The sequence below is a fragment of the Ictalurus furcatus genome, chromosome 16 (assembly GCF_023375685.1).
Source record: "Ictalurus furcatus strain D&B chromosome 16, Billie_1.0, whole genome shotgun sequence".
Lineage (NCBI taxonomy): Eukaryota > Metazoa > Chordata > Actinopteri > Siluriformes > Ictaluridae > Ictalurus > Ictalurus furcatus.
Window position 1 is genome coordinate 12,692,315 of NC_071270.1, and position 11,350 is coordinate 12,703,664.

General features: G+C 38.2%; 1 protein-coding gene across 1 annotated transcript; it reads right to left on the reverse strand.

Moving 5' to 3' along the window:
• Nucleotides 1-84: 84 nt before the first annotated feature.
• tiprl (TIP41, TOR signaling pathway regulator-like (S. cerevisiae)) lies at nucleotides 85-8,907 on the reverse strand. The gene is made up of 8 exons (XM_053646134.1): nucleotides 8,635-8,907; nucleotides 7,880-7,991; nucleotides 7,586-7,765; nucleotides 7,385-7,481; nucleotides 7,142-7,273; nucleotides 6,848-6,943; nucleotides 5,372-5,434; nucleotides 85-1,411 (listed from the first exon to the last, which is right to left on the reverse strand). Exons 1-8 carry the CDS (start codon nucleotides 8,663-8,665, stop codon nucleotides 1,289-1,291), a joined length of 834 nt encoding a protein of 277 aa, XP_053502109.1. The 5' UTR covers nucleotides 8,666-8,907; the 3' UTR covers nucleotides 85-1,288.
• Nucleotides 8,908-11,350: the final 2,443 nt, after the last annotated feature.

The window sequence follows — 11,350 nt, forward strand, 5'->3', positions numbered from 1 at the left end:
TTCCATTCCATAATCTGTGCTCCATTAATAGGAAGTAATAAATATATATATATATATATATATATATATATATATAAAGACAAAGTGAATTGACTTCCTATTAATGGAGCACAGATTATGGAATGTCCTTCGCAAGAATATACCATGTGTCTGCTTTTCATCAGCTGCAAAACTGTCCATATTACTCTTTCTTACAGTGCATGCGTTATTATTCCTTTTTGTGTTGTTTTTCAAAATTGTCAGTAAATTGTTTTTTTTAAAAAAACAAACAAACAAACAAAAAAAACAATAGTGTAAAGCCTTTACATTAATACATTGTCTAATTTATCTTAATATAAATGATAGAACTGTTCTGTATATGTACATAGAAAATTTGAACAAATTTATGCGAAACATGCAATATATTCGAGGAAAAAGATATTATGAGTTGTGATCAATAAGAAACTGTGCATGTAAACTTCTCTGATGTCAACATTGAATAAAACAGATGAGCTGCAGGTTTTTGGTCGTTCCACACTAGAAGCCTTAATGAATGTGATCCTGTATGTTATCATTACTGGCTGTGTTGTATATCTAGTTTGCTCAGCACGCAGGTGTGAATCTGTGTACTCTGTAATTGCACATTTGACATCAACAGCTTTGAATTTATATGGTGATGATATAAGCTGAGCTCTTATCTAGCCCCACCCGCTGAATCATTTCTTTTTCAGAACTCTTATTTATAATTTGACAATTACAACCATAACTACAGACTGATTAAAAAAAATCAAGGATTTTGTTTCTATTATTTACATTACCTCTTTATTTTCTGATTTATTTATGTAAAACACAAACACATAGAAGAGTGACCATTACACAAACACTTTTCAATTCTTGTATTTCAACACACCTCAGACCAATAATCAACCAACAAAACGTGTCTCTTTCTACTGGTTTCATAAAAAAAAAAAATCCCTGTTATTATCATCGTAATCAATCTTTGACATTTTGGTTACATTGTGTGTGTGTGAATACAACTCAAACAGATTTAATGATCCAGTAACAGTGACTGAGGCATACAGTAAGTGTTTGATTCCTTATAAAAGTTTTTAAAGAGAGCTGATGGACTGATGGACTTCTAGGAAGATACAGACCTGCAGCTTGTTATAGCTCCATTTCTGGGTTCACAGGCATCAAAAGTCTCAATGTCTGAATGCTGATCTGGGTGCATATACTGTGGTTGTAGTCAGAAAGCTGCAACAGACTGGTCCTAGATCAGCACTCTGAGGTTTGACGCGTAATCTATGGGTCACTGTGGAGACTCGGTTGGTGGCTGTTGCTCTGGGAATTCGAGTTTCTCGCACTCCATGATGGTCAGTGGTAAATGCTGAACAATCTCATTAGGTTCTGTGTACAAGGCAGGAGGAACATGCTGCAGAGAGAAAAGGAAGGGGTTTGAACACAAACAACCACAGGAAGTAGAATAAACAATAATGTGAGCATTAATCCTCAAAGGTTGGATGCAATACTATATTCTCTGAAAGATTAGAGATGTGTTATACACTAAAGATTAATGCAACGATTATCGGCCACTATAATAAGAACACTCGTACACCTGCTCATTCGTGCAATTATCCAATCAGCCAATCATGTGGCAGCAGCACAATGCATAAAATGATCATGTTAATGTTCACGTCAAACAACAGAATGGGGGGGATGGGGAGGGCGTGGTCTCTGTGACTTTGAAAGTGGCATGGTTGTTGGTGCCAGATGGGCTGGGAATTACTATTTCACAAACTGGCACAACAGTCTATAGAGTTTGGACATCTGAAGACCAGGTAATGTTTTTACAATCTTCAGCTGTTCAGTTTGGGTGAGCCTCTGCCCACTATAGCCTCTGCTTCCTGTTCTTGGCTGACAGAAAAGGAACCCATTTACCTCATTGTTTGACGTGTTGTGCATAAAATTGACATTTTGTAGTAATTGTCACAATTTAAATTCATATAAAAAAACCCCAGCTCAGTCACATGGAAAAAGTAAGTACACCCCTACATTTATCATACCTTCAAAGAAATACAATTAGAATCAGGTGTTCAATATTGGGTGCCAGTGATTAGAACCTGCTTAAGGAGTGCAGGTGGAACCTGTCTTATTTACACCCCTCTCATATCTAGTGTCTGGTGTTCCCTTTGTTATCGAGGTGTGTGGTGTCATCATGCCAAGATCTAAAGAGTTCTATAAGGCCTTCAGAAAAAATGTTGTGGATGCCTATGAGTCTTTCAAGGATTTAAAAAGATCTCCAAATTATTTGAAATACATCATTCCACTGTAAGGAAAATCATCTACAGATTTCGAATGACTGCCAAATTTGTCCAGAACTGGCCGTCCTGGAAAATTCAGCCTAAGAGCAGAACATCTGATGCAAAAAGAAATCTCCAAGAACCCCAAAATTTCAGTTTGCCAATGAGCATTTAGGCAAAGACCAGGCCTTTTGGAATAATGTGCTCTGGACAGACAAATCAAAGATAGAGTAGTTTGGCCACAGTAACAGGAGACATGTTTGGCGCTGACCAAAGACAGATTTTCAGGAGAAGCACCTCATACCAACTGTGAATCACAGTGGTGGAAATGTTATGGTTTGAGGTTGCTTCACTGCCTCAGGGACCGGACAGTTTGCATTCATTGATTCAACTATGAATTCTGCATCAAAAAGTGCTTGAAGATAACGTGAGGCCATCTGTCCGTAAGTTTAAGTTAAACTGAAAGTGGACCTTTCAACAGAATAATAGTCCTAAGCACACTATCAAATCCACCAAGGAATGGCTGAAAAAGAAGAAATGGAGGGTTATGGAATGGCCTAGTCAATGCCCGGATTTGAATCCCATTGAAATGTTGTGGGGGGATTTGAAACGGACAGTTCTTCCAAGAAAACCCGCAAACATCTTGCAAGTGAAAGTTGCAATTATGCAAATATTGCAAATATTGCATGGAAAGCATTAACTTTATTCTTCTTTAACCATTCTTTGGTAGAACAACTTGTGTGCTTAGGGTCATTGTCTTGCTGCATGACCCACTTTCTCTTGAGATTCATTTCATAGACAGATATCCTGATATTTTCGCTGGTATAATTCAGAATTCATTGTTACATCAGTGATGGCAAGCCTTCCAGGCCCAGATGCAGCAAAACAGGCCCAAACCATGATACTACCACCAGCATGTTTCACAGATGGGATGAAGTTCTTGTGCTGGAATGCAGTGTTTTCCTTTCTCCAAACACAACCCCACTCATTTAAACCAAAGATTCAATTTGGGTCTCATCCGTTCACAAAATATTGTTCCAATAGACTTCTGGCTTGTCCATGTGATCTTTAGCAAATTGCAGATGGGCAGCAACGTTCTTTTTGGAGAGCAGTGGCTTTCTCCTTACAACCCTGCCATGCACACAATTCTTGTTCATTGTTCTCCTGATGGTGAACATTGAACATGATGGTGAACATGAACATCATTAATATTAGCCAATGTGACAGAGGCCTTCAGGTGCTTAGAAGTTACCCTGGCTGCTTTGTGACCTCACGGACTATTACAGGTCTTGCTCTTAGAGTGATCTTTGCTGGTTGGCCACTCCTAGGGAGGGTAACAATGGTCTTGAATTTCCTGATATCTGTCTGACTGTGGGTTGGTGGAGTCCAAACACTTGAGATGGGTTTGTAACCTTTTCCAGCCTCATGAGTTTCAACAACTCTTTTTCTGAGGTCCTCAAAAATCTCATTTGTTCATACCACGATACACTTCCACAAACACGTGTTGTGAAGATCAGACTTTGACACATCCCTGTTCTTTAAATAAAACAGAGTGCTCACTCACACCTGATTGTCATCCCATTGATTATAAACAGCTGACTTCAAATTAACTGCTAATCTTAGAGGTTCACATACTTTTGCCACTCACAAATATGTAATATTGGATGATTGTCCTCAATAAATAAATGACCAAGTATAATATTTTTGTCTCATTTGTTTAGCTGGGTTCTCGTTGTCTACGTTTAGGACTCATGTGAAAATCTGATGATGTTCTAGGACAGTTTTATGGAGATACATAGAAAAATATTATAATTAAAAGGGTTCACAATCTTTCAAGCACCACTGTACATCAACTTTATTAACAGGCACTGTTTAAAGATGATCAAATGTTTGCTTGTCCAAATATGTCAAAAAAGCCAACAATGTCCATGGGGTGTATTTATTTTCTCATACGACTGTAAATGACAACATATCTAACAATATAAATATAATATATAGATGACAATAGAGGCATTAACGATTCTTAAAATAGTTTATGGCAGTGGTCGGGAACCTATGGCTCTTTCAGTGATTGCCTATGGCTCAACAGCAGGGAAAAAAGGAATCACAAAAATTAGTGTGTCAAGTCAATTAAAACTCTACTTATTAAATATTTTAATATACAGTGCCCTCCACTAATATTGGCACCCTTGGTAAATATGAGCAAAGAAGGCTGTGAAAAATTTTGTCTTTATTGTTTAACCCTTTGATCTTTTGTTTAAAAAAAAAAAAAGAATTCACAAAAATACTCTGCTGTCATGGATATCAAACAATTGCAAACAAAACACAGGGTTATCAAATAAAATCTTTGTTAAATATAGGTGCACAACAATTATTGGCACCATTTTAGTCAATACTTTGTGCTACCTCCCTTTGCCAATATAACAGCTCTGAGTCTTCTCCTATAATGGCTGATGAGGTTGGAGAATACATGGCAAGGGATCTGAGACCATTCCTCCATACAGAATCTCTCCAGATCTCTTTTTATAAATATAAAATTAGGGATATTATTATTAGACATAAAATGACTGCCAGATGTGGAAGGGCCAGAGAACTGAAAGGTGTCTCGTTCAGTAGTCAGTAGACTAGGGAAAAATAGGCTGCTACAAAGTCCAACATAGTAAAAATGATCTTGTTTCTAATTTGTATATTTATTGCATATTAAATGTAATGGAAATAAAATCAAATAACAGTTGTTTTTTGACAATCAGTGTAGTTGTTTCATTGGAAACAGTGGAATTGAATTTAATCTTTAAATGTGATTTTCTCCCTTTTCACTTGTGGGAGTTTTAAAATGCTAGAACTTCTGTGGAATTCATTAGTAAACAAAATGTTCGGGACCGAGGTTTTAGATTTCTGATCACTTCAAGCAAACCATGAATTAGAGCTCCAGAAATCAGAGTAAATTCCTCTCCAGCCAATGAAACTGTTCTATGTTTACCAGGTGGATGACATCATTGCTTTTAGCACATGATGAAAAGAAAAGTGTATTTAAATGCACAGATGGTTTTTAATATCAGTGCAGTAGTCTAGACTAGTAGCACATCTCTCACCTGAAGTGCTGATACTTTACTTTCTCGTGAGCTGAACTCCCGCAGCATGTAGTTTTTCCCAGCCTGCAGGACAAAACGGAATTTCTTGACAATTTTTGCACATCACTCTTTACTGTTTCTACTGTTCATACCGCTTTAAAACAAAAAATGTCTCCTCAACCCCCTGCCATCCATCCATCTTTTTGAAACACTTATGCTGCATTCATCTTTCCTCAGAACTTTCGACCTCTGTGCATTCAAGCCACAACGTGGGGGAAAAACACAGATATTTGTCTTTTGTTAGCCAGGAAGTTATATTTAATCTCTTGTCACTACTATACTTTCTACCTGGCTGCTACCCCAATAACTACTATGTCCATATTTGGTATAAGCTTATCTGCTGAATACCATGTCATAGTATGGTAGGTTTACATTCACAGAATTTTTATTATATTGTTATTCTTCTGCATGACCTGTTATATTTGACATTTCCACGCTAAAACTGTGTACTGGTCGGCACTACAGTGTCTCTTACTGTGCCTATTATCCTGTTTTAGTAGTTACTGTACTGTCTTTGTTGTCTGCACATGTTTGCACGTGCATTATATGTAAAAACGTGTAGATCTTATTTAGTTCTGTGTCGTCTCATGTGGTTAGTGTGTTGTTTTATGTAGCGAACGTTGGACGAACTGGAGGAACGTTGTTTCGTTTCACTTTGTACTGCACCAGCTGTATATGGTTAAATTGACAATAAAGCCACTCGACTTGAATTAAACTGTGATGAGAGGTTTACCTCCTCAAAACAGCGAACTACTGTATATAGTCTCATTCAAAGGTAAGGAGTATTTCTTTTTTTCTGTTGATACTGTGAGCAGCAATGTTGATTTAAAATCACTTCCTGAACTTAAGGCTGAGGAGACCATCCGAGTACATTACTAGGAATTCTGAGCTGAGGATGCTTTTTCATTTGGTATTTCCTAGTCAGAGGTCATAAATTATGAGTCGATTGCAGCATGAAAGCCTTTATAAATGGCCTTTTAAGGGGATGGGGCAGGGCTGGAAAAGCATATTAAGTCCAATTAAGGCACATTTGAACAAACTTGATTTAGCAGTTACAAAGCTTGTTAGATTCTTGGTTATCATTATTTGTGCTGGAAAATAGGTTCAAAAAGTAATGATATTCCCCCCCCCCCCCCTTTAATCTGAATACATAAACACAAAACAAAGGCAGGAGCTACATGTACAAGCCACTCTGAATAACTGGTCTAAGAAATTTGCTTGAGCCAAATTAATTAATCTGTTAATATTTTGTTTATTCTAATACATTTTTTTTTAAATCTCACTTCACACTAGTATGAACACAAGGTGCATCTCAATCAATTCCAGGGACAGAATCAGTCCTGAAATGGCAAGATTTATTAAAACAAAGGCAAACCTGTTTGTATATTGCCACGTTTTAATCAGAGAATGTTGCTGCGTAAAATAAGCTTGACTTGCCTCGTGATAGAGCCGTGTGTCGTTGATCCGAATCAAAACTCCATCCACTCTCAGGAAGAAGCGCAGCAGCGCAAAGAAACTAGTGGGCATCACTCTCTGAAACACACAACACAGCACCAAGGTCTGGATTAAAGAACTTAGAAATGAAGATCGTGTTTCTCTCTACTAACTTTTTTCTAGATCTAGACATTTATAGATATGTAGATTAGCAAATACCATCCCTGAATCTTGCATCAACGTAGACACAGAGTACACAACACAGAGTTTGCAAATGAAAACGTGGCCGTCACTCACAATTTTCACACTAATCATAGATACACCATGATCATGGAGCTCATCCTCAAACAACAACACATCCTCGAAGAACATGATCTGCTCCCGAGCTTTCAGTTTCTCCAGGTCTATCCGATCTGATGTAGCAGACACCTGAGTATCATACGCACTTCTTTTAGTATGCCCAGGAAGGTAGATACATTTTCTTAAGAATTTAGGAAAAAGAACATGATGAAGAATAATCACTTTAATGTGCCAAATTACCTTTATCTGCAGGTCTTCACCAAGCAACGTCCCTTTGTAATCTGTTGTATACGTCCAGTCATAATGCTTTACTACGTCCTTGTGCTCAGAATCGGCTCTGCAGCAAAACACAATGCCAGCACAAAGTCCAAACCAAGAGTTGCATAATAAATGTATTTGAATGCCTTTTTTGTGTTTCGTGTGTTACTTAGCAAGTCCCACCTGCTTTCCTGCCACTCCTGGGCACATGCCACTTGTACCGAGTGTTGTAAATTGTTGACGCGCTTGAGGGCGTCGATAGCATTGAACTCAATGCCGAAGCCGTCGGTGTGCTGAATGCGCAGCACGTTGTCTCCAAAAAGCATCTCTGGGAGAGACGGCATGTGCATCTCCTCAGCTAACCTTCACAAGAAGTCGTCAGAAGCAAAATCAGAGCAACAATAAACCACTGCAAGGCTGAAAATAATTCTAGCTGATGATGGTTTTAGCTGCTCGGGAAGTGCAAACAATACTCACTGCTCGATATCTTTAGATTTCATTATATGGGTTTTTGCTGAGGTGACTTTCCATGGCCCAAATGTGAAGTCTTGCTTGCTGCTTTTAAAGCCATGAGATATCATCGACATAGCTGAAGAACAAAAATCACTATGGGTGAAAGGTTTACATCCTTTTACGCCGCCATTAGTACACTAAAGCATAGGTTCCCAACCCTGGTCCTGGAGAACCCCCTGACTGCTTTCCCTACTGTAACACACCCATTGAAACTCAGTAGGTCCTGATAATGCGCTGGTTAGTTGAATCAGGTGTATTTTAGCAGGGAAAAACACTAAAATATAAAGGACGGGGGGTTACTCCAAGCCAAGGGTGAGAACCTGTGCACTAAAGTGTTAAGCAAAACCAGTGAGCTGTCTTTACACAGTGCAAGTACTGCCGATGATCACATAATGTAGATAACTAGTCTACTGCTTGCAATATCCTAATCATCTTACTTTGCGTTAAAATGCAGGCTATAAAATTAATTACAATCCAAAACAGAGATTAACCTCGTTTGAAGTTTGATGATAAATACAGCGGACTCTATGACATTTAATTCTACTGACAGTGTAGCTAAACACAGTGCTTAGCTGCTAGCACGAAGCATTATATATATAAAAGACTGCGACACTAATTACATGGTTCTGACGGATGATATAGCTACATAATGTCGCACATCATGTTAAATCTTCATTAAACGTGACATGTAATGTGTAATTAAAGCAATTAAAATCTACCTGCGGCGTCAATGTACATGAAGTACAACATGAAAAAGTTTCCGATGTGAAACTCGAGCCAGAGTTTAATGGTTCCACCTTTTGGATATGAGTTTACGTACAGTATTTCCTCTTCGCTTTCATATATATTGGGGCAGTTTCATTTAGCGGCATTTATTTTCAGGCCTGATAGGGAAAAGTCCAAACTGAAGTTACTAACTAAGCCCTTGCAGTGTATGCGCTTGATTTAAGTCGTGTTATTTCTTGGTCATGCAGTTGAACACAAGTTTGTGAACCCTTTAGAATGATTTTCACACAAGTCCTTTAGAGTCCTAAAGTAGATACAGAGAACCCAATTAAACAAATGAGACAAATATTATACTTGGTCATTTATTTAATGAGGAAAATGATCAAATATTACATATACGCAAGTGGCAAAAGTATGTTTCAGTATCTGGTGTGAGCCCCTTGTGCAGCAACAACTGCAACTAAATGTTTTCAGTAACTGTTGATAAGTCCTGCACATCGGCTTGGAGGAATTTTAGCCCATTCCTCAGTACAGAACAGCTTCATCTCTGGGATGTTGGTGGGTTTCCTCACATGAACTGCTTGCTTCAGATCCTTCCCCAACTATTAGATTAAGGTCAGGACTTTGACTTGGCCATTCCAAAACATTAACTTTATTCTTCTTTAACTGTTCTTTGGTAGAATGACTTGTGTGTTTAGGGTCATTGTCTTGCTGCATGACCCACTTTCTCTTTAGATTCAGTTCATGGGCAGATGTCCTGACATTTTCCTGTAGAATTCGCTGGTATAATTCAGAATTCATTGTTACATCAGTGATGGCAAGTTGTCTCAGCCCAGATGCAGCAAAACAGGCCCAAACCATGATACTATCACCACAATGTTTCAGACACGGGATAAGGTTTTCCTTTCTCCAAACATAACAATTTGTATTTGAACTAAAAAAAAATATTTTAGTCTCTGAATGGACTTTATTAATCTGGGGGAATTATAGATGCATTTCTTTAACAAATTGGTTATTAGTTCTGTACACTCAGACCATTTACAATTCCACTGTATCACTATGGGTGAAAGGTTTACATCTTCTGTATTTTTTTTTCCAAATAATTAGTTAATTCTGTCTGATCTCTCTAAAGTTACATTAACACATACAGTGATTTTATCACTGCAAATCACTAGTTGCTTGACTATGAAGTTGCCAGTAGGTGCTCCTACTACTGGTTGCCATATTAACATTTATCAGTGGGTGGTGCAACTAGCATTTCACTTTTGACAACAAATCAGATTTCTTGCCACTAAAATTAAACATTCTGGAGGAGAGCGCATTTCTATATAAAAGTCACCAGTGTGTGTATGTGTGTGTGTGTGTGTGTGTGTGTGTGTGTGCATTATATCCTACAAAATGAAGGAGAAGCAGCGTGTGCTGTTTGCCATTGTGGCCATCTATCTGTGGTAAAAGTACAAGCACCAGACTGTCTGGGTCCACAAAACAATTCTCACAGGCAACATGGCAGATCATGAATTACGTGCACTCTACTCTGAGTGGCTTGCTCTTGAAGGACTAGGCCTTTTTTGGAGGCTCCTTATATACTATGATTAGACGAATACTGGTTCACATCACCTTCTTATTTCAACTTGTCACATCGCTATTAGTCCTAAATTGCCCCGTCCCAACTTTTTTGGAACGTCAATCTTCAAAAAACTATGCAGTTGATTAGGCAAAACATTAAATACCTTGTCTCTATATGGTTTTTGTTTAAATACAAGTACATTCACAAGTCACTCCTCTTTGTTTTTATTAGTATTTTCCATACTGTCACAACTTTTTTGGAATTGGGGTTGTACATGTATGCACACGGTAAATGTCAAAAGCTGTTATAGAAGAAAGATTCATGCCTGCTTTGTTGTAATGACAGTTGACTGTGGTTGATATTTCATCATAAACCATCTATTACATTCAGCTTATTGCAGCATTATTAATTATATTATGTTAGTTTAGACAGCCCCCTTTCTGGTCAAAAGCTTGTCATGTTGAAGAGGCTTGTGTACTTTAGTGAACCTCAGGACTATATCACCGTGAGCTTAATGCTCTCAGTAGGGTAAACAAATCTTAAGGAATGGTCAGACTGAGCAGTCTCAGGTGGTTTTCACAATGGGTATGTTTGCTCCAATCCGAGTGTGATTGTTTCTGGCGCCCCTTGCAGCATTGGTCTGATTTCAGACTTACTTGATTCTATCAAACCCCATATTTGTTTTTTTTGTTTGTTTGTTTTTTTTTTAATTTTGTTGCTATTATGTGCAGCAAATATTTTGTGCAGCAGTGGACTTCTTCTGTGTCCCACAATGTTCTCCTGCCACTCATGGTACATGTGTGATATGGAAACTAATGATGTCTTCATCGGCTAAAACACAAGTGCAGGTTACTTTACTTCCTGAACAAGTGTGGACCATAGTATAAGCTGTATTCACATTCACATGAAATAAGGTACAGCTTCAGTGCAACTGAACTCAGACCACCTCCTACAGGTGTCTCGGGTTTGGTACCGCGGTGTCTCAGGTTTGGTACCAATTTTTCCTGCAGACCGTGCTCTGTTCTGGACTAGACTGCCAGTGTGAAAGCCCCCTTAAACTGTTTTGTGGATCTGGAGAAGGCCTATGATTGTGTGCCTCAATATTTGTTATAGGTAGTACTGCTGGTGTATAGGGTATCTAG